The sequence below is a fragment of the Macrobrachium rosenbergii genome, chromosome 37 (genome assembly GCF_040412425.1).
Source record: "Macrobrachium rosenbergii isolate ZJJX-2024 chromosome 37, ASM4041242v1, whole genome shotgun sequence".
Classification (NCBI taxonomy): domain Eukaryota; kingdom Metazoa; phylum Arthropoda; class Malacostraca; order Decapoda; family Palaemonidae; genus Macrobrachium; species Macrobrachium rosenbergii.
In genome coordinates, this window is record NC_089777.1 from 38999247 (window position 1) to 39024410 (window position 25164).

The 25164-nt window shown below is 35.7% G+C and overlaps 1 protein-coding gene across 1 annotated transcript in view; it reads left to right on the plus strand.

Moving 5' to 3' along the window:
• Nucleotides 1-23486, plus strand: part of Naprt (nicotinate phosphoribosyltransferase) — a 130454-nt gene extending 106968 nt beyond the window's left edge. The window contains exons 7-13 of the mRNA XM_067082079.1: nt 7044-7237; nt 8011-8151; nt 9506-9630; nt 9826-9969; nt 11142-11278; nt 15116-15244; nt 22676-23486. Of these exons, the coding sequence (XP_066938180.1) occupies nt 7044-7237; nt 8011-8151; nt 9506-9630; nt 9826-9969; nt 11142-11278; nt 15116-15244; nt 22676-22753 (948 nt within the window). The 3' untranslated portion in view covers nt 22754-23486. The remainder of the gene's footprint in view (nt 1-7043; nt 7238-8010; nt 8152-9505; nt 9631-9825; nt 9970-11141; nt 11279-15115; nt 15245-22675) is intronic.
• The last annotated feature ends 1678 nt before the right edge of the window (nt 23487-25164 follow it).

The following is a 25164-nucleotide window of genomic DNA, read 5'->3' on the forward strand; positions in this document are numbered from 1 at the left end:
TACATAATACAGTAATAATAATAATAATGATAATAATAACAATAATAATAACAGTAATAATAATAATAATTAATAATAATATAAATAGGTAGTACTCTCTCTTTTAAACATGTTGTGTTGAGAGTGATAGCTGCGTCAGCAGCATTCAGTTTGTATAGAGTTTTCTCTATTTTTCTGATAATTGATTTTTCTAAGTTAATGCATTCTGCCAGTAACACACTGATGTTCGTCATACTTGGAGAGGAAAGCAGGTCTCAAAATTGGATAGTTGTATTTCTTATGAAAACACTACTGTATCGGTTACAGAGTATGATGGTAACAAAAATTGGGGGGAAAGTCTTCTGTGGAGTTGTCCTTCAGGGGAAAGTGTTCTTCAGTGTTAATCGAGGCCATGTTTCATTCAGGCTCCACTAAGCATGACGCCGAAAGAGGGGAGTAGACTGTCATTTGTGGTGAGTCTTGCTCGTTATATACGAGAAGGTCAGCAGGGGGTCAAATTAGGCTGCCTGCTGATTGGCTGGGGAGGAAAATTCATGCTGCTGATTGGCTGGCGAGATTTCCTTGTAAGCCAAAATTTATTGTTGATGGCTTCACTGCTGCAGCCTTGCTGAGCAGCGGGGCTGATGTGTGGCGTCATGCTCTGGTATTACCCAACAAGTACAGTACAGTATTCTGATTGGGCACCGGGTGGCTCGCAGAATCTCTTCTCCTGATGTCTGGCTTGATCTTGTCATTTATTATTGAAACAGCCAAACAAGAAACCTGATTATGAAGAACAACTCAGCCCCACTAATGAGAGATCATCATCTTAAACAGGCTAATGTGGCATACTAGTCCTAATGCCCAGTCCATGGATGTCCTGGCTCCTGTACATTGCTCCCCCACATTTTTGCAGGGATAGGTTCCAGAACCCACCGTAGAAATGCAGATTCCGTGGAAATGCAAAATCCCCTCTAAAAATGCTTATACTGGCAGTCCCCGCTTACTGGTGGTCCGGTTTTACAGCACTTGTCTAGCGATTTGTGGCGCCGGTAAATGATTTTCAGCACCAGTAAGTGGGTTTATTGGTGTTGGTAAGGGGTTTATCGGCATTGGTAAGTGGTTTATCGGCATCGGTAAGCAGTTTATCAGTGCCGATCTCCAGTTAGCAGCGCCGATATCCGGTTAACGGCGCTGTTAAGCGGTTTGTCAGTCCTAATTATTGCTGATTTTCGGTTAGCGGTACTCAGCCAGGAACGGAACCCCCGCTGTTAACCAGGGACTGCTTGTAACTGCTTATAACTACCAAATACCCTGTACCCTTAAACTAAAATGCTTATAATTGTCTATTTTTAAAGCTTACTGCCTAATTTAATAGTTCAAACAAAAATATACCTTAAATTATAATACTAAAATAATTTAATAACAATTCAAACAAAAATACACCCCAAACGATCATCCCAAAACACCATAAGTCTAACTGTTACTCTTAAGTATATAAGCCCCTAAAATGCTTATAACAGTGATTTACTAATTTTAAAATATTAATATTAATGTAAACACAGCGAAATATGTATAAAATGTTTAATACAAATTACAGCCAACCCCCGGTATTCACGGGGGATGTGTACCACTACCCCCCTGCGAATAGCTAAAACCTGCAAATGCTTAAAACCCCTCTAAAAATGCTTATCACTGCATTTTGATAGCTCAAAACACCAAAAAAAAAAAAAAAAAATGCTTATACCTGAATATTTTAATAGCTTTATCACAAAAAGTGCATTTAGTCATGAAAATATGAAAAATATTGTGAATAGGCAAATTTTCTGCAAATAATGTGGATATATGTTCCATAGAGAAATCTGTGAATAGGTGAGTCCTCGAATCCAGAACTGCGAATAGGCAGCGGTTGACTGTAAATAAATCTTTAATGCAAATTAAATAAATCTGTCGTACAGAACATTTGACAACTAATCAAGTTATCCCTGTATATATATAAGCATAGCCATTTTCTCCCATAGTATTGAAGTCGTCCCATTTTCCTTTTACATTGGTAAAAAAGATTTAAATTATCACTAATTTGCTTTTTTTTCATAGAGCAACACTGTGTATTCACTAATTACTTTTTTTTTTGTATTGTGTTTGTGACTAAATACAGATTTTTATGATAAAAATAATTTACAGTGTACTTATACTGTACTACTGTATGTGTTAAGCTTATTCCAGGTTGGACCCCAGACTGAGCATAACAGGGGTACGACTCTCTCTCTCTCTCTCTCTCTCTCTCTCTCTCTCTCTCTCTCTCTCTCTCTCTCTCTCTCTCTCTCTCTCTCTCTCTCTCACTTTGAAAGTAATGTAGGATGTACTGTATTTGAAATGATATTACTGTAAAGTGTTTTTGGATGATAGAGCATACTGTCAGTATCTAACACACTCGCTAATTATTTTAATTTTATTTTCCAATCTCCTTTTACTGGAAAATAAAATGAAAATAATTAGTGAACATTTTAGATATTGTATAATATGCTCTGTCATATTATGTACAGTAATATCATTTCAAATGAATTTTACATTACCCTTAGAGAGAGAGAGAGAGAGAGAGAGAGAGAGAGAGAGAGAGAGAGAGAGAGAGAGAGAGAGAGAGAGAGAGAGAGAGAGAGAGAGAGGGGGGGATCGTTCACCTGTTATGCTCAACCTAGGGCCCAACCTGGAACAAACTTAACAGATACAGTAGTGCAGTATAAAGTACACTGTAAATCATTTTTATCATAAAAATCTGTATTTAGTCACAAACACAATATGAAAAAATACGTTACTGCAGTTAGTGAATAAATAGTGTTGCTCTACATAAAAGGTGAATTAGTGATAATTTTAGATATACTGTCCATAGAAAAAATTTGCGAATTGGTGAAAATTCCTGCAGAAAAATGAAAGATATGTTCCATAGAAATCTGCGACAAAATGAAGCATGAAAAAGCGGGGTAGCACTATATTGGTATGAAACTGGCAAAGAGGATCTCTGGTCTTCCTCAAGAAGGTGCCATAAAAACCATGTTAGAGATGCCCACCATTCTAACATCACAAGGAATGCAAAATTGGGGAACAAGAAGTAATCGGAAAGGCCCCCGACCCAAGGCACCTACAGCTGCAGAAGCCCTTATTAAATACCACCTAAGAGGTATTCCTCCTGCCCATCAGTATTAGGTGGCCTATTTCTCCTGCAACTGATAGAGTGGCGTCAGACACGGTGAGAAGCAACAATCCCGAATGAGAAACTCTTGGTAATGTTAGAGATTCTGCAAGCCGCCCAGTGCCCAATCAGAATATTTGCTGGATAATACCAGGGAAAGATGTCACACACCAGCCCCGCCGCTCAGCAAGGCTGCAATAGCGAGACCATCAATGATAAATTTTTGGCTTATTAGGAAATCTCCTCAGCCAATCAGCGGGCAGCCTAATTGGACCTCCTGCTGACCTTCTCGTATATAACAAGCAAGACTCATCACAAATGACAGTCTACTCCTGTCTTTCGGCATGATCATGCTCATCAGAGCCTGAGTGAAAGAAACGTGGCCTCAATTAATGCTGAAGAAGACTTTCTCCTGAAGGACAACTTCACAGCAGATGGACTCCTGATTTCAGTTACCATCGTACTCTGTAACTAATAAAAGTGTAGTCATCGGAAATAAAACCATCCAATTTTGCAACCTGCTTTCCTCTCCAAGTATGACGAGCATCAGCGTGTTACTGGCAGAATGCAGTAACCTAGAAAAATCAATTATCAGAAAAATAGAGAAAAGTCAATACATACTGAATGCTGCTGACTCAGCTATCACCTTCAATACCACAATAATAATACAGTAAACCCCCGGATTCGCAGACTCAACAATTTGCAGAATTTTCTGTTGAACCTATCTATAAATTATTTGTGGGAAAACTCACCCATTTGTGGATTTTTTCGTAGAGCAGTATTCTGTATTTTCATATTGTTTTTGTTGCTAAATACTGTACTGTATCGTAAGTACATATACATTTTATGATAAAATAATGATTTACAGTACTAATTTTCAAATATGAATATTAGTTTAATAAGATTAAATAATAAAAATAATAATTCTCTCTCTCTCTCTCTCTCTCTCTCTCTCTCTCGTACTAAGATGAGAGAATTTTTATGATGTGTATTATATATGTATATTTGTTTTGCATAAATAAATGATTTACTAATTTTCAAATATTAATATTAATGTAAACAAGCAAAATATCAATTTATTAAAAAAAATATAGTGGATTAGTAAGATTTTAGTTCAATCCCTGACCTTTTTCTATATTCGACTTGGGGGGAGGGATGAAGATGTAACTGTAATCATAAAGAAAAAAGGGTTAGCACCTTGCTGAAGAGTCTCTCTCTCTCTCACTGAGATAGATTTTTTATGCATATGTAACATATATTGTATGTTTATTTGCTTTTTATTATTAATTTTTTATATTTTCTGTGCTATAGTAATTACAACATTTATGCATATCCATAGTAAATTATGTAAAATTTTAAAAGAAAACATATCGATTTCCAGTCTTTTCTGAAGGGTGGGGTGAGGGGGGGATGTAATCTAACTGTCAATTTATCTTGATATGTATTGACTGCGAAGGGTAGAAAATGCTGCCCACTTGGTGGTCAAATAAAATAACTATGAAGGATACTGAAAAATCTCTCTCTCTCTCTCTCTCTCTCTCTCCATAGGATACTCAGAATGTGAGAGAGGGATAGATGGATAGAAAGAAAGGGAGAGTGGTTGACAGAAAGATATACTCTCTCTCTCTCTCTCTCTCTCTCTCTCTCTCTGTTATTGGCTGGAAGGATTAGAAGTACATACGTATATATTTTTTAGGATAAATGTTTACGATGACTTTGAAGTGATATTAATATCATTTCAAAGATTAATACAGTAATAGGATAATAGTTTTAAGTTATATTTGATGTATGATGCTAGGTTAAGGTATACATTTGGTGTTTGAACGTTCAAGATAGGCAGTTATCAGTGTTTTTAGAGTGGGGTGTTAACCATTCGCGGATATTAACTATTCAGAGGGGTGGTTGTGGTATGCATCCCCCACGAATACAGGCGGTTTACTGTAATAATAATACAGGCAGTCCCCGGTTAACGGTGGGGGTTCCGATCCTGGCTTAGCACCACTAACCGAAAATCAGCAATAATATCGCCAATAAACTGCTTAACGGTGCCGCTAACCAGGTATCAGCGCTGCTAACCGGATATTGATGCCAATAGACTGTTTACCGGTGGTGATAAACCGCTTACTGGTGCCAAAAATCTGTTTAACGGCGTTGCTAGCCAAGCACCATAATAATAATAATAATCATAATAATAATAATAATAATAATAGTCATAATGATAATAATAATCATAACAATAATCATAATAATAATCATAATAATAATAATAATAATAATAATAATAATAATAATAATAATAATAATGCGCAGCTCTTCTAATTTACTTCTCATCACATGTCTGTACCATTTCAGCTTTTGAAATTAAATCTGTTTTAAAAAATCTGGACACTAGGGCTTTCAGGTACCTATTTATTTGTGAAATTGCACATGGAATTTAGTGAAGATTTCAAAACTTTTTTTTATTACTTTGTGGATAATGGATCATAGCTAAAGAAATATAATCTGACATTTTGGCTGTAACTTTACTCTTAAATAATTTTTCCAACTGAATTTACATTCATGTAAATAACTTCATAAAATGGTTGCCCATAACTGATGTTAAGTTTCCTATGTAGTTATGTTTGAAAAATTAAGACCAGGATGTAGGTAGAATAATAATACATTACTAGAATTAAAAAATTCCTGCAGTTGTATTATTATTGTAATACAAATTGTGCTAAAAGATTTCACGAAGATACCCGTAACTTATACATTGTTTATATATGAAATATTGAGAACAAGTGTGGTATAAGTGTCAGGTTAACAGTTATCATTACTGGGCTAAGCTTTTTAATTTGACCATACATTAGGGAACTGGAAATATTTTTGGCTGATAAATTTCCTTTGTAGCATAAAATTATGTATATTAGAAATAAGGTAAAGGATTTTTAGGTATACTATGTATTAAAATGAGGAAATATTGCAATTCCAGTTGGAAAAGTGGTTTTGTTGATGCTGCAGGAGAGGTGTAGGGATGAACTCAGTCCTATGTATTAAATATAGCAGTGGTGCCATGAGACACTCAGGACTGCAGAATATAAACTAAATAAGAGGCTTTTGATGCATGAAATATAGAGGAGGACAATTAAGACAGACAGGGGTGAAACATCATGTTATGGTTGAGGGGTGGGCCTTAGAAGTGGTAGAACGTTTTTGTTAACTTGAGAACAAACTGGACTGTGAAGTGAGTATTGAGAAACCAGTTATTAAAATAAAGTGGGAAGAGTTTGTTAGATTACTGGTAAATGCAAGAACTGTATCACATTCATCAACAAGAACAAAAATTTCTAATGCATGTACAGGGCTTGCACCACTCTATAAAAGACATATGGCTCTGACAAGGAAACATTACATTTTGAATAGTTGTGACTACAGACTGCTGAAATTCATGGCTGTAATGCAGATATGTTGTGAATGAAGTTATAGGGATACTTTTTTAACCACTGGCTTGAAAATAATCAGAGGTCTTAGAGAATGAGATGGCTAGGGCATGTGATAAGGTGAGGCATGGAGCATTTAGTTAGGTAAGTAGTAGATATGAAAGTAGCAGGACAAAGACAAGTTAGAAAGCTCCGAAAACCAGGAAAAAGGGCATAGATGAAGGCCTAGATCTGATGGGAATTCAGGCAGAAACTGTAAAAGACAAAAGAGAGTTGAGAGATTACATTTCATATCTAACTTGGCAAAGGGAAAATCTGACTGAAACACACTAATGATGATGATGATAATCTGGATACATTGAAGATAAAGTTAGGTAAATGATAACTTATTTAAATGGAATATTTTTTTTTGGCTTCAAATCCTTATGAGTGTTAATATTTCCTTGAATCCGTAGGTTTTGAATCACAAAGAAACAAGAGAAGAAATGAATTTGAAAGAAAGAAGTCTCGCGTGGCGGGGCCTGTTGGCTGATAAGCTTCAGATTCTGCAGTCAGAAGCTTCAGATGGGGAACTTGCTGCATTTATATCTTTTGCTATCGCATTCCCATCAGGCTTCATTGCTCTAATCGATACATACGATGTTCTAAAGTGAGTGTTGTAAGTTTTCAGTACCAGTTGTCATTTCTTTTTGTGTGCTATTGATACATAGGAAGGAAGTAAAGTGTTCCAGTTCAGTTCATTGGTATTTCTTTCAATGTAATTTTCCATAGGTTGCAGAATGGAAATTTTCAAGGCTCTTCTGACACTTTTGAAGCTAAGGACTAGTTTGTTTGGTTAATTTTTTTTTACAATACAGTATCTGATATTGCTCTTGAAACACATTATTTACTGTACCTTTTGTCAGATCTTAAATGTCCCATATACACCTTTTATCAGTGATGTTAATTTTTATGATAGCTTCCATGTATCATGGATTCTATATTGATGTCATGAATATTAAAAGCATTTTGTTGAGTGTATCTAACATAATCTACAAACTCACTCATTATATTATTGTAAAATGTTGAAGGTTGTATGTTGACTTGAATTATTGATATCTTATTTGGTTTTATACAAAAATTTACTCATGAAACAGATAAATGAAATAAAAAAATGAGTCGAAACTTTTATGCATAAAATGATTGCCAGTAATTGTTTGCTTCTTATATGATGTTTGCATGATATGAAGCTCTGTACAGGAATGGAATATCATTACCAGAATTTTGTTTGTACTTTATAGTCATTGTGTAACAGGGACTTGACCCATGAAATTTTTGCCAAGTACAATACAGTATGAGTGAAAACCTTTTTATTGCACAGTACAGTATATATTTTTTATTCATTTAATAGAAACTGAAATGTTAATTTTTGATTCCTTACAGGAGCGGAATTTTAAACTTCTGTGCTGTTGCCTTAGGTCTTCATGATTTAGGGTACAAAGCCCTGGGTGTACGAATTGATTCTGGAGATCTTGCATATCTTAGCTGTGTTGCCAGGTCTACTTTTGCCACTGTTGGAAAAGAGTATGTTAAATTTTTGGCATGATAACATTGATTTTCAACAAGTCAGAGGCACATAAAATATTCTTTTCTCTTGTAGTATGATAGCCTCATAAATGTGCATTATATAGTTTTGTGATTTGTAAGCATTACTAAGAGACTGCTATTGTTGATTTACTTCTTACATATACAGTGATTTGAGAGAAGTTGTGTAATCTTTTACTCTAGTGTATCTTTGTAGCATTATTGATTCGGCAAATGTGATTAGTAATGTGGAAATTGAGTTCTCTGGGAGAAAACCTTTGGTTAACCAGGACTTAGGAACATCCTTTACATGCATTTTGTCAGAATTTGAACATTCTGTTTATTGAATTGCTAGATTTTTAAGGATTTTAAAATTTTTTACTGAATAAGATGTTATATTTACTGTACGAAGAAAAAACCCTTCAGGCCAGCCCTCTGAGGGTTAGGTATTCATTCAGTAGTCAGGTTAATAATAATAATAATAATAATAATAATAATAATAATAATAATAATAATAATAATAATAATAATAATAATGAATTGGAAGGAGGCCCTCTTTTAAACATGTGTTGAAAATTATTACTGCAGGGTTTATAAAAGATAACCACATTTGTTAAACTTTGGAAAGATAAGTACATAGTTGAGATTTAATAGTATGTTATCAATTTTAAAGTGCACATTTATATTTACTGTACTTATATAATGTATGTATGTTATATTTCACGGGAATATTTCAGTCGTCTTTTATACCAGTTATGAAACTTTGTCATAGTTGTCAGGTAAAAAATACCAGGGGGGAGTTGCTTGCAAATACTGAATGTCATTTAGGTAAAAAGGTAAGCTGTATAGACACCAGTATTTTATCTAAGGGTACACTTTGTTTTTTAGACTTTAATTGAACTTTGAATAAATTTAGTTTTGAAAATATGTTGGAGTGAGGATGAATTTACAGTAAATGGTATGTAGCCTGTTGTTTAATAGGTATTGGATAACATACAACAGTTGGGGGAAAAGTTTGCCCTCTGAACACATGTATATTTTATTAGAATTGGAAAGGTTTATTCCTTTATTTACACTCTTAATTACTGCATCAAAGTCCAGGTGTTTGTGGCTTCCAGAGAAAGGTTTTTTATTCATTATAGGCTTTATTTTGAGGTGAACTCTTGGATTTAGGTCCAAATAAATAGTTTCAAACCTCAGAGGCTTCATCTTTTTCAGACTGCATTAGATCTTTATAGTGTCAGTTCTCTGAGGACACTAAAGTTAATATAAAGTAGTACTACCATGCATGCGATTCTTTGCTATGTGCTTTTGTAAAAATAGTCTTTCACTTAATATTCAAATCTTTTTGTAGGTTTGACTTAGATTGGTTTGAGAAGCTTTTAATTGTTGCAAGTAATGACATAAATGAAGACACTATCATCAGTCTTAATGAACAGGGGCACAAAATTGACAGCTTTGGAATTGGAACACATTTAGGTAGGTAAAGTGAAAAGTGTTAGTACCTAGTAGGACTAGAATTTGAAATATGTGAAAGAGAACATTAAATTATATGGCTCTGCATCTCCTTATAAAGTACAGAAATGACTAGAACACTGCATAAGTGTGTATTTTGGAAACATTAAAATTATTTTAAACTTTGGTAATTATCTTTTTTCTTTTTTATTTCCTTAGTGACCTGCCAGCGACAGCCAGCTTTAGGATGTGTGTTCAAATTGGTTGAGATTAATGGGATTCCTAAAATAAAATTATCACAGGATGTGGAAAAAGTGACATGTCCCGGAAAGAAAACTGTTTATCGACTATATGGTGCAGATGGTAAGTTGATAGCAGATGGCATACAATTGATAGTAAAGTTGTCTTTAATTTTAGAATGCTATATTAATACTATAATTTCATAGCATTGACTTATATTCTGTTTGCATTGGAAATTGGTTATTTCTGTGATAACACATGCATTATCAGTTAAAACGTTTTTATTGAAATATTTTTTAAAGAATTCATTGATGGCCTTGGATACTGTACTCTCATTTTTCAAAAAAATTATCACTTTTGAAATCATTTGGTTACCTTAGGGTGTTGTTTTTGTCTATATGCAGTATAACTTTCATCTATTTTTATACAAATAAGAACAAATATTATTACTGTGTTAATAAGTTTAACATAATTTTTTTTAGAGGTTAGTAGTATTGTTACTCAAAAGTCCCGTTTTTAAGTTATAATTCCAGAAATATTTCAATTTTTACTCCTAAAGTAGTAAATATTTATGTAAGTCACTGTCAAGTAACTGTTCATAGGTGGTTCTGCTTTTGTGAGACAACCAAAGTTGTAGATCTTAGTGTGTGTTATACTTTTATTGTGTTACACCTTTAAAAAGTGATTCAGGCTGCAATTGTAAATGTGAAAATTCCTCTCTGGAATGGATTCTCCTTGGCACAAAAGGTAGATTCAATTGAACGGAGTATGTTATACAAAAATCTGGAGTAATCTTACTGTAAAATATACTAAGGATCATCCTGGTTGGATGGATTTTACTCTGGTTTTCCATATAATAGAATTTTATGTTATCTCTGCAACTTTCTATTGTCCATAATGGTCACTAAAAAATTTAATAAATTATAGTGATATATACTTTTTTAAATTTCAGAATGATTCTTCAAATAAATATTGTAGCCATAACAATTCTTGAGATTCTGGGGATCCCACAACTTGTCTCATAGGCAAACTTTCTTTTGGCACTTGCTGTAAATTTATTTTTCATGGTATAATGCTGATTAATATGTTGTTTTGTAGTTGATTACTGGACATGTACTTTGAGTATACAGTATTGAAAAATGAGAAAAATAAAAAATGTCAAATTTACAATTTTAAGTTATAGTATCCAAAAATTTTATAGGAATGATATTTGGAGTCATCAGAATCCCAGTATCAATAGTAAAATTAACTGGGGTACAGCTTTTTTCATTCTAACATTGTAATATCATTTTCAGGCCATGCATTAATAGATTTGATGCACCGCACTACAGAAAGTTCACCAATAACAGGAGAGAGGGTACTGTGTAGACATCCATTTCAAGAGAGTAAAAGAGCTTATGTTAGTCCTGCAAAAGTTGAACTTCTACATAAGGTGGGTATAGTTAGAGCTGTTCAGTGCTTTTTTTCTAGAAGTATTCCTCAGACTTATTCAACTTCTTACACAATGAGCAAACCTTGCACAGGTTATATTTAGTATCATTATTTTTAAGAAGTATTTTAAAGAGACCAACCACATTTCATACTGAGATGTAAAAACTGAAGCAAGATAAAGTTGAATAGCTTGGTGGAGAAAGACCAAAGGAAATTAATCAAGAGTAAAAGGCAGAGAGCATTGCATCTGGGGACCAAAGAGACACTGCAAGGAACCCATACAGTGCCATCTGCAGTGGTAGGGGCTCAGCATGGCACTCTGTAGGCTGTTAATCCATTCCCTTTAAGTTTTTGATGTGTTAAAAATAAACAGGTTTTATTTATTTATTCAGAAGTTCTACTATAGGGTACTATGCAGTACTGTACATAGATTTTTTAAAATTGTGTAAACTTTGGAAGTTATTAAACTTTGTAATACGACACATTTATATTCCCAAGTCAGATATTGAGTCAGCTTCAGAATCTAAGTTCATAAGGTTTTCAAAATTATCAGTACTAGTTCCTTTGTTGTTCGTTTTATGGAAGGCAGTGAGATGGCAAAATTAAGAATGAATTTTGACAAGCGCTTGGGGCATTTGACATCTACAGATCTGTCATAAAAGCATGCAAAACACACTACCATCTGTTGGGGAAAAGCACGCTAAACACTCGCTAATAGTAGATCCCGGATAGAAAATGGAAATGCATCAAAGAATAAAATTGGGTCATAATTGTAGGGATAGTTTAGGGTAGTGAATGAGTATTCTAATGATAGTAAAAAAAAGTATGCAGTCATGGTTCACTAGCATACTCAAGATAATGAAGGAAAGGATTAAACTCCACCTAATCTCCCCACTTGTAAACATTCTTTATGTGCTGTGATAGATTGTATTTTAGAACTCTGCACAGCAGTTTACGACGGGTCCAGCTTACGACGTTCCAAGGTTGTGATGCTTTTCAAATATATTCATCAGAAATTATTTCCTGGTTTACGACGCATGTTCTGGGGATACAGTGCTTACGACGCCGATCCGACGGAAGAAATATGGCTCCAAAACGGCAGAATAATCAAAATTTGGAGTTTTTTTTTATGAAAAACTCAATAAAAAAGCAGATTACATCATTTTAAATGCACCAAAATCATTAAGTAAGGTTTTCTTTGGATTTTTGACAATTTTCAATGATTTTTTGGTTTACAACGTGGCGTAAGTTAAGTATATCTTAGTTTAACCAGACCACTGAGCTGATTAACAGCTCTCCTAGGGCTGGCCCGAAGGATTAGATTTTATTTTTACGTGGCTAAGAACCAATTGGTTACCTAGCAACGGGACCTACAGCTTATTGTGGAATCCGAACCACATTATAGCGAGAAATGAATTTCTATCACCAGAAACAAATTCCTCTAATTCTTCACTGGCCGGTCGGAGATTCGAACTCGCGACCAACAAAGTGGTAGCCAAGAACAGAACCCGTTCACCCAGTGAGGAACTACGTGGCGTAAGAACGGAACCCATCGTAAACCGGGGACTGCCTGTACTTGACTTTCACTGCTGAGCAATTGCTAAAAACCCATTGTTTTCTCAAAGCTGGGTTAGTCTCCATTCCTGGATTTGAACATGAATTGTTTTGGTAAATTATTTTTCTGTATTTTCATACTGATTTCTTTTGGGTAGACTTATTGGTAATATATAAATAGAGATCAAGTTTTATATAATAAGGGTTCAAAAGCAGAATGTTTCAATAAACATCTCATGAAGTTGACATTCAGGAAAGATGAAAATTAGTAAGGGTATGGTTCCTCATATTTTAACTGTAGATATTGTTAAAAACTGCAGAAGGCATGAAATATAGGAATGGAATGGAATATACAATTCAGGCCAAAGGCCAAGTGCTTGGACCCATAAGGTCATTCGTTGCTGAAAGGGAAATTGAGATTAGAAGGTCTGAAAGGTGTAACATAAGTAAAACCTCGCAATTGGATTATGGAACAGTTGTTAGGAGAGGGTGGATAGCAGGATGGAAGAAAGAGAATATGAATGGAGGTAGAGTAAAAGGAATGAAAGGGGTTGCAGCTAGGGGCCGAAGGGATGCTGCAAAGAACCTTAAATAGTGCCTACGGTGCAGTGTGTGAGGTGCACTGATGGCACTACCCCCTTAACGGGAGGCATTATATACTTGCAATACATTCTTCTGTGTTTGTGAAATAAAATTAAATTAATTTTGGTTGTTATAGGTGGCGCTCAAAATATGTAACATATGTTATTGTAAAGCATATATCTTGATTAGTATTAAGAAGTATGCTGCATATTTCTTATGGCATTTACTGTATTCTGTTCCAGGCAGTAGGTTATATGCTTTCAGGTATATTGAAATTTACTTATACTGCAAATAAAAACATTGATTAGGCATTCCTCAGTTAATGACCACTCGGACTTACAACTCGCTCTCAGACCAACCAGTGTTGCGTGCATGAAAACGTACATATAAATTGCAAGTTCCATGCTGTTGTATGAATGTCTGTTGATTTATTTGCTCCCTTTTTCTCTCTTTCTTTGTGTGTGGTTATTTTATATAATGTATGTCAATCTGTTTTGTATGTGGTCATTTTATATAATGTCCATTGATTTATTTACCTCCCTTTTCTCTATTGCTTTGTGTACAGTTAAAATCCTTTTAACAGAATGTGTTTAATAAAACTTTTTATCATTAAACATACTGAATTACATATTTACCCAAAGTTTTAGTGTCATGACATGTTTGGATGGTGTAAGGATATTATAAATTTTTGTGTGGCCTACTATATAGCTGTATTTCTCTTGCCTTTTCATAGAGAGCATTTTTTACTTTTGTAAGTGGACAAAGACCTACTGGATACCCTAATTGCCAGTCAGCCAAGTTTGCAGTCCTTCCTGCTTTTGTATAAATTAAGCTTACCTTGTGCCTACACAGGGTCATGATGACAATAATCACAGCCTTGGAAATCTCAACCTTCCACCTCTGCAATTCAGGTCTCTCTCTCTCTCCACCTCTATCTATGCTTCTGATGGATAATCAGTGACAATGAATTTTTGAGTGCTTAAATTTGCAAAGTGGAAACAAAATTATAGGTTAAAGGTTATTTAAACATTAAATGGTACAATATATATGTCAGTAAGTTTATGTAAATGAAGTTACAGAAAAGGATTGGGTTCATATGTAAGACTGATGTGTAACCCTAGCTTATATGTACACTTAAGTGTTGCATTATGGTAAACTTTGCCCTTATTGTGCTCAGACCCACTACAGGCAGTCCCTGGTTATCGCGATCCGGTTTTTCAGCACTTGTCTAGTGTCGAAAATCGGCGTCGATTTCTGCTTATCGGTGCTGATACATACCTAACAGAGGTGCAGATAACCGAAAATCAGGGATTTTCGCTTATCGTCACGCTGTCGAAACGGAACCCCCACCAGTAACTGGGAACTGTCTGTACTAGTACTGTACAGTAAGCCAGAAATATTGTTGGGGGCTGGCCCCTCGCTCATTGACCAATTCGCTTACTGACTGGATTGTAGGGACAGAACTTGGTCACTATGTGAGGGGAAAGTGTAATGGAAATACATTCAAGTTGTAAATCAGAATTGATCAGTTGAATATAATAAAGTTGTGATGATTGTTCATGAGTTATGATATGGTAAGCCCATTTTCTTGGTAATTTTGAGGACTGAGGAAGTATGGTACTTGATTCCACTTTGTTGATACAAAATGTTTTCATGATAAACAAGGCTGTTTCATATATTTTTTTCTTGCTTATTCTTTCAGCTGTATTGGCAGGAAGGAAAAATACAGCAAAACCTACCAACATTAGATGAGATAAGAAACAGAGTTCAAGAGTCTCTAAAAACTCTTAGACAAGACCACAAACGTAATTTGAACCCAACTCCATACAAGGTAAGTTTAGGTTTTTATTTATTTTTCTAAATTTTCAAGTTACATGAAGTTATAATGGGTACTTGTTTTTTGTTATGCCAAGATGCTCAGGTATCTTGGATATGGGGTTACATTGTGTATATTGTTGTAAACTGTAGTTTTTGTGTGGATAATAGTTGTTAGAAACAGTTCTTGATAATATTCATTATAGTATATTACTGACATTTTGACAAGGATAAACTTTTGTACTAGTGTTATTTAGTGGTATTCCCAAACATTTTTTGATAGGAGGAACAGTGTTAGTAATGCATTTTCTGTACCTGCTGCTGTGTTATTCTAAAGTATAGATATGTAATGTTGTGAATATACTGCATGGTGTACCTGGAACTTATATCATTGTGGTGCAAGCAGGATTATGTAGGATATTCTTCCCAGCCCCTTCAAGCTTAATCCCTTTGAAACCCTTCCTAGTTTACAGTAGGAATCTGTAGGTAAAGATGTACAGTAGTCATAGTAGCCTTCTGTCAAAGTCTAATGGATCCACGTAAGTGGTTCACATTAATGCTTGCCCTTTATTCATGCTAGATGATATTGCTATTTAATGTAGCTTTTTGAACTTTGAGACTTGACATAAAGGCCATGCATTTCTGAGAGGATTCTGTATTATATTTTTATAACCCATAACCTCATCATATTTCAAAATGATTTCTTCAAACAATTTTTGCTCGCAGAGTGGACTTCTCTATAGACCTTCCCGCAAATATGTTAAGAAGGTTTTGGTAAGAGCTGTGTAATCAGTTAGATTTAGTGCAATCAGGAGCACATTTCTCCATAGTTAATTTGTGCACCTCTCAGTATTGCCTTAATCCTTTTTATGTAGCTTTGCTTTAGTTGTTATTTTCAATTTGAGAGTAACAATCTCTTATAAATTCTAAGTCAGGAACTTTTAGAATTGCTTCATATACGTTGAATACAGAATGTTATATCTGATGCTTCAGAAATGCATGGACTAATGTCATGAAGGTGGGACAGGACATGAGTCATGATTTAATGCAAGGACTTTTTGGTGGCAAAATGTCAGTACAGTATATCAGTACAAAAAAATTTTATTTTCATGTCAATATCAGGTAGCAAATTGCCTTTATTTAATGCCCATGCTCAGAAACAGATCTACTCTCATTCAGTCATTGGTATAATCTTGTAAATTTTCCAGATTTTGTCACAGAATTAAGGGCAGTTCAGGAAATAAATTTATTGTTGATGATACAAACACCAGTATGTTCAAGAGTCTAAAATTAAGTGCTAGTGGGCATAAAATCTGTATCCCAATTACATAGAATGGATATGAAAAATTCCACACAGCTCAAATGCACATGATAAATTATAAGCTGTCAGTAAGTTAACCCATTTGGTTTCATAAATAATTTTTAAGTTTGTGGTAAAGCATTATCCATAGATAATCTGATCTTGCCACCAAAACCTGCCCTTGGTAACAGTCAGTTTTAGATAATCTCGTTAGATCATATTAGATATTTTATTAAATCTTACGTAGTTTTGGTAAATAATGACTGTTATTTGCATGTGCAGTTTTAAGAGATTTTCTATAGAATGACTAAATTTTTTTTCAATTAAAATTCTAGTTATTAGTTTAGATTGTTGATTTATCAGACATTACTTCAATGTTGTTTCACATTTAAATTTTAATATAACAGCTGGTAGTCTCCAATTATTTCATGTTACTGATCATATTATATGGCTATTTAGACACTGTATATTACTTTTAGAATTTTTCTAATAGTTGCAGTTCTTCATAAGACTAATTGCTTCACATTACAGTAATATTGTGGTACTGAAAAATGTACTTTAAGCAAGGAGTGACATAAAATTTTAACATAGTAGTAACTATTATACATTCTTATTCGAGTATGCCACATAGTATTTGACTGGAGAGCTTGTATTGATTTATAGAACACATGTTTTCAATATTAATGATTCCAACTCATTAATATGTCATTTAGTGATTTGCATAAGTAGTAACAAGCCCCATTCAATATGAAGCCTGCATTTAAATTTTACTCCCTACAACTCCTAAACCATTGACTTTTTGGGTTGTGTAGCCAATGCACCCATAGCAGTAAAGGATCTAAAAACAATATTCCTTGTCCCAAGTTTCTTAAATGTGAACGATGAATCTAATTATGTTTTCTGGAGAATATGTTTTTACATAAAAAAAATGGTTTATACAATCATTTTAATCATGAAATAGCCTTTTAAGACTGTAGAACATATGCAGGTGCAATAAAGTAAAGCATTTCAAAGAAAGATCCCTATACACATGCTTGGTGAACTCCCTACTTTTTACAGTGACATTGTATCTGTTCTTCTGTGCCAATCTCCACCTGAAGAGAGGGAATGGGAGGAGAGCACTAGAAATTATGATGAATGGGTTTATATAATTTTTTTTTTTTAATTCAAAACATCAAAGTAGCCACATTCACCATCCAGGAGGGAGGGCAAAGCAGTTGAGGTAAAGATAAGAGGAAGTAGTCGCTAGAAATCTATTCCCTTGAAAAAACAAAGGGGAATTGGCAAAAGGAACTTTAAATAAGGAGAGCTTATATAACTTATAAGTTTGCCAAGGAAAGATTCCCTGGACGATGGACACCATAAATAATGGATTTACAGTGACACTCACCAAGGGTTCGACAATGTGCCAGGTACCTGCACTCATGATTGACAGAGAGCTCCAAACGATACTTGAAGGCCAAGGAGTATGAAAGTTAGCAAACCTTTTGAGTCCTAATCATGATAGTGAAGTCATCTTTGGATTCAGCAGAATAAGCATGAGATTCTTGTAGCCTGCAAGAAAAAGGATATAAAGACTGTACATTGGAGACAGGATCTAAGAGCTCTCGCAAGACAGCAAGTGTCCTTCAAGATTTTGCTGAGGCCATAAATTCTGCCAACTCCTTTTGTAGCCGACTGAACAGATGGATTGTGTACACATCCAGGAAATTCCATGCCTGAAACATGGCATTCAGTGTCCAACCTCCAGGGTCTGGCTAGGGAAACCACTACAGAGGAAGCCTGCTGTTAAAAACAGGGTAGATAGATCCAACAAGCAGGTTCCCCATGTGCTACAGGGCCTAGCAGACATCCAGGTGAAGGAACAACTGTAATGGAAGAACTTGATGCACCTTGCTGGAAGCATCAGATACTACATTGCAGACTCCCAGGATGAACTGAAACACAGTGCTGCCACAAAAAGGCAGAACACATTAACTTCAAAATCCTTATGAGAAAATTGAAGTTAAAAATGTATTGTCCAAAATCCTTCTTTTGAGAAAATTGAAGTTAAATCTTTGAGAGCTCATAACTTTTTGGTACTTATATCTGCACCATAATGGCTACATTCTTCTCTTTCTATAGATACTAAATTTGTGAAAATTGCATTTTTGGAGTTAATGCGTCCTGCCTTTTTACAGCAGAATAGTGATGTGCCTTTCTGTACAAGTTAAGATCTTCAAAGCCAGAAGACAATGAATCTGGCCTTTTTTCCCATTGATTCCTCTGGTAAGGGATGCTGGTGGCCATGACTTCTACACAGCGATCTGATAAGTTGGTTGCAAATGCTTTGAGGCCCAAGAATGCTTATGATCAGACACCCTGAATCTAATCTGAGACTTTGACAGATAGCCTTCGCACCCTGAGGCTTTGATATCCAAATACTTGGAGGTACAGGTCTAAAGTATATGAGGAACTCCCTTCAGCAGGTTCTGGTATTCCCTAACAAGCAGAGGTTGTGAAGAATGATCTGTCTGACTGTTGGAGACATCAGAGCTGCCTTCCAACAAGAGGCTAACAGCTGTAGGGAGTGAACATGAGTATGAAAGCAGCTCTGCAGAACCAACTAGTGCAGAGACCAGATGGCCGATCAACACCTGCCAAGACTCACCTGTATAACAAGGAAGGTGAAGAAACTCTGATGGTCTTGAGAGGGGGTGACATGCTGTCTTCCAAAGGATGGATCAATTCTACAACTGTTTTAGAACATCCCCAGGTAAACCACCTTACTTACGAACTTAACCAGCTTGACCTATGGTCCCAGTGACTGACACAAATTCCAAAGCAGCTACAGATGGCTGTACAAGTGCCTCCTTTTTAATTAGCCAGAACCAACCAGTCATCCAGCTAGAGATAAAGATGGAAGTCCAGATAGTGCCCCCCAGAAGACTGCTACGGCATGGGTCCTGATTAAGACCTGAGGAGCAATACATATACTAAAATGGTACATGTAGTCTCACCAAATGAAGTCCAGATAATTCTTAAAAAGTGGGTGAATGGAGACACAGAAGTAATTATAGTATTTCTTGATTTACAGAAGCCAGTTTGTCCCCCTCTGCAAACAGATCTCCATACAGACTCCATGTCCTCCATACGGAAAGGAGTTAAGCAAAGAAATTCATCAAGCTGGCAATGATGATAGGTCTTCATTTTTCCAAAAATTCCAGAACAAGGAAAAGCTTTAAATCAACACCAAAATACTCTATGCTGATGGACTCCTAGGCCTTCCAATTCCTTGAAAACAGCCTCTGACCTGGAGAAGAGAGGGCAAAGTGGACAGTGGGGTTTTGTCTACAACCACAGAGTGTGGCTGCAAAGCAAGAAAGAAAGAAGGAAAAAAAAAGCTGATGTGGAGAGCAAGGGAGTGAAACTTCTGAAGAATGATAGAGACCTGCTGTTGGTGCGGCATCAGACGGTTGACGATGACTGGGAGATGACCTTTGAAGTTGACTTAGCAATGATTGTGAGATGGCCTTTGATGGTAAGGTGACTCAAAAACCAGCACTGACAGATGAAGGGGAGGAGGAAGAAAAGGATGCAGCCCCAGGCTGATGGTGGCCCTGCTGGTGGTTGAAAGTTAATTTCTTTCCCAAGGCTTGAACACAGGACAACAAAACCAGAGGTGTCTTGACATTGATGAACAGGCAATACATGTATCATGCTTTTAGCACTGACACACTTTCAAGAGAAAGTATGAGGAAGTGAGCTGTACAGGTGTTCTCAGTAGAGAGATTAAAATTTTGTCATTAAGGAGTTGGTGGCACCAAATTTCCATTCTTGCCAGTTCACGGGCATGAGACCTTCCTGTAGAAGTCCTTGCATGTGTCCATTTCTGAAACTGATGATCATCTGGCAGAATGAGGTCTGAAGGTGATGGGGCATCCTTGGCATTGGAGTGTGTGGTTAACAAGGAGTGGCAAGCCTGAGAAAAGTATCCAAAGGATGCATTTCTCAGGCTTGCCATCCCTCCTTGGTTGCAGTAAAACTCCTGCAGCCATTGATCTGTGAAAGGCAGAAGGTAACCTAGGCTTTTAACCTTGTTGTAACCTTGACTGTAGGCCCAACCACTCATTTGCTTATTGACATCCTTTGGATGTGATCCAAGGGTTTAGCTGGCAAAGCTGGAATATCATTTAACCAGAGGTGAGTGATAATCAAGGTGCTACATACCCAATCCTGATGAATGATGTATTATCTTGTAGTGTACACAGGTCTTCAGCAGTTTCTTTATCTGAATCCTTAACCAATATCAGGCTTGAGAGGGATCAAATCTGGACTTTCTTAGGGATTCAAGACTCTGAGAATGAGCACAAGGCAAGACCAGAAGGCCAGGGCAAGGCAAATGATTCACAGTAGGAGGAGCAGTAAACTTAAGAGCAAAGATATGAAGTGCTTGAGGCAGCTGCTGTAGAGACAATGGTATGCTTACTTAGCTCATGAGCATGGGCAGCAAGCAAGAAACTAGTGGAAGAGTGAGCAGAACTTGAAGGACAGGTAGAGCCTGAAGGACAACTGGAAGAGGATGATGGGCAATTTAGTCTAGAATGACGGCCTGTAACTCTGAAACAAGGGAGAAAAATGCTGGCATGTTGAGGGGGTGTGAAGATTCCTTCCTAGGTTTCTTTTGCAACTTGGAGATGATGGTGGGCTCAGGGGAAGATGAATCTCACAACAAGGCTTGGGGATACTCTTTTTCCTAATAGCAGGTGGGAGGAGTTGGGGGGGCACTGGGCAATGGTACCTCTGAAAGGTCAGGCAAAGCATGGTAAGTGGAAATAGCAGACCTTAGAGCTAAGGTCAGAGGTAGTATTGGAGAAGACTCGATAGGCAGGATAGGATCCACAGCATGTAGGGGCACTGGATATAAAGCAGGAACCAGGCAGGTGTGGAAATTGATGCTGAAGAGTGTGTAGTCATGGAAGCTGAGGCACCCAGGGTTTGGCAAGATCTGAAGCTAAATATTGTAGTAAGTAGGTAAGCAGAAGCAGGATATAATGGCTGTGAATGCTGCACTATTGAGGGCATGGGATTAGACACTTGGGCTAGAATGGCTGATTACACAGGATTTGTCAAAGAGGCTGTAGAGTTCAAGAACAAATTATACCCGGGAGCAACCGTAATGATTGTATGTATGGAGTCAGAGGCAGACAATTACTTAACCATCCCACTTCTGAAGAGTTTAAAGCAACAGGCACAGAGGCAGTAGGAGCAAGGACAAAGACCCAGACAGTGAGACTGGGGGATATTAGCAGAAGAGTAAACTATGGCAAGGGACTGACTCTGTAAAGCAAATGCAACTTAAAACCAGACCGTCAAAAAAATTCACCACTCTTGGAACAATGCACATAAGTCAATAAAAGTGGTCTGGCCTGAGCAGGACATGGAGGAGAGAGGTGGTACAAAAGCAAAAGCCACAGATGGACAAAACAGGCAGATCCCTGCCAGGGGTAGTTGGAAAGTCCTCAGGCATGGGAATCATCTGCAGAAATTGTTACTCCATTTCCTTTTAATTTTCCTTAGTCTGGTTCTTCATACTGCAGTTGGCAATTGGTGTGAAGCACCTTGAATTTTAATATGTGCAGCGAATGTTATGTTGACAAAAGAAACATTATTGGTTGTCCTTAAGGTCATTTTGTGCAGAGTGCCTCATCACTTATCAGTCCTACAGGGTGAAGTTGAAGCTGGCTGACACTATGATTGGAAGAACTGGCATCATCCATAAACCTTCATGTTGAGGAGAGTGGTCGTTGTTCAGTGCAACAATCTCTGTTTACACTGTGCAGTAGTCCATATCATTGAAACTTTGATCATCTTCCCAAAAGTCTTGAAGATAAAATAAGTCTAATGCAGTTAACATAAAGTATATTTAAAATGCAGTCTAATAGGGTTTGCTTATTTATAGGAACTTATTAAAAATTAATATGGCCACTACTTTTGAAAAGATCATAAAGATTATATACTTAGGAAGATACATTTATTAGTAGTAACTTGCATTATGACACAATCCAAAAAGGTCTGGGAAAAGTGTTTCATAAAAAAGCCAAACCTATTATTTTTATAGTGAACTTGGAGTATACATCTTATCTTTTTTTTTTTTTTCAATTTCAGGTTGGTGTGACTGATGAACTGTATAACTTCATGCATGATCTCTGGCTTCAAAATGCTCCAATTGGCGAATTGTTTTAATTTGCTGCCTGTGCTGCTGTTATCACCAGTCATAATAAATACATTAGACTAAACTGTAGTTATATTTGTTTGAAGAGGTTAATATATTTTTTACTATTTGTTATCGTTAAGAAAGTATAACAAATCCATTTGGTGTAACCTGATGGCTAAGGTAATTTCAGGCAGAATGTGGGTGCTGATTGTATTTATTTTTGTCTAGCATTGGCTTATGTGGTGTTATTTATCAAACAGTTACAAGTAATCCTATGCTGATTTTTTTTAATTCCTAAGCAGGACTGAGGACACAGTGATTGTAAAATGGCAGTACAAACTTTTAAAATTAAAACTGCACAAAAGATATTTAAGTACAGTATTTAAAATTGTTATAGTTAGAGTCAAGGTACAGTTTTTTGTTTTTTTAATGTCTTTTCTTATTTTTCTTAAGAAACCTTTCTTTAGAAGGTTGATGTAAACAATTGTTCCTAAAACCTTTTAAGACCCTCCCTTTGTACCAGTAGTCTATATATCCCAGGCTGTATTCTTATCTTGTGAATGTCTTAGAAATAAAGGGAATTGTATATGAAAATAAAGGGAGTTATCTATGATAATTTCACTCTAGCAAATTATTTTCATCTTTGCACATTAGTTTGCAATTGTTAGATTGGCCACAAGTAAAACAGTATTGTCATTATTAAATTATAAAGAAATTGCTAATGCTTAAAAAAATATGACATTAAACCAATATTTTTGTGAAGTCCTTTATGTTTATCCTATGCTACCTGACTTTAATGTTGCTGGGATAACACCAGCTAGAGCTCATGCTCCTGGAGCAGCTCAGAAGGGACCTGATGCAGGCTGCTATGTCATGCTGCCAGCAGAATGAAACTGCCTTTAGGACATGCTGCTTATACAGGCACCCAGATTTTTTGAAAAATACAAGATAAAGTAACTAACTTATAACAGGAGAGATAAATGTGAGCACGTAGATAAATGGTTACTGATTAAAGAAAACCAAAATCATATGGGAAGGTTCAATGTAGCTTGTTGCCATTTTGTAAATTGACTAATATTCTACCAAAATAAATAACAAGCTTACACAAAATTATGATAGTAAATGACACAAGCTTATACAAAATTATGGTAAACATATAAATAAGAATACACATATAGAATTGCTTTTATAAAAAGAATAAATTTATTATCCATATGAATATAGAAAAATTATTACAAACTCCACACAAGAATGAAAAATAAGATAATTAGAATGTTATTTCCTAAATTTAAATCTATGGCTGAAATCCCTGCAAGAGCTTATAATTTTGGTTCAGTGGTCTTCAAGATGCAACATGGCATGATGTACCTAAAGACAGTAAATACTGTTCATATATTAAAAAAAACCTTAGCCCTTAAAGGGAGAACAGTGGGAGAAAAATAGTACATGGTTACCAAGTATTACTACCTTATGAAATGGTAACCATGTATTAACTACTCTAAAGTCAAAATCTTTTCCATAATGGTCATCACAGAAAATGTATTGGCAAAGCAAAATTTATCTAATTCTAATTATGCAATTTACAATAGACCATCCCTTGGAAGAGTGCACATTAACTTTAGATGACCTGTTGAATAGCACCATTGATGTCTCGTACAGAATGTACCCTACAATTGGTACAAAATAATAGAGCTTACATAATGGGATAACATTTCACGAAGAATGAAAAAGGAATCCCAGGCTGAAAAGACATCCTTGTAAAATATCTTTGTTATACAAAAGACTCATGGCCTCTCTGTCTGTAAAAATCTGCAGTACATCTTGTAAAATTTGAAGAGAAGTTTCCACTATGTAAACACACTGCTACAGTTCTCTCCAAGATTTTTTAATAAAAAATTTGAAAGCGACAAGATTCTCAATGAATTTGCAGGCAAGTTACGTGTTCCATAATGATAGTCTTAAACACTTTGCAGACAAGGAAGGAATCTCATACTACAATCTCATTAAAAATTAAGTGTACCTACTTAAAACTGGAGTATAATACAAAAGGAGCTTCCAGAGTAACACATGACAACAACTTTAAAAGCACGACTGAAGTATAGTTGCTGTATAAAATGACCAAATACTTTCAATAAACAATCCTTTAATAAAGCTTTCCGTGGCTTTATGTACAATTCTCAACATTTCAACAAAGATAATTTGGTAGGAAATGTATGCTAAAAGCCGAGTCAAATAAAAAAAAATAATTCTAAATATAACAATAAAAATTGGTATGGAATAGACAGAATACAAGAGAGCAAATAAATATATGTAATCTACCTAAGGAAAAAAGCAGTGTGGATGACCTAGGAAGGTTTCAGGAGCTAAAAACTAAGGTTTAACAGAACAACACTATTCAGTGAATGAAATGTCAAGAGCTATCTCAATTGTCATGTACAAT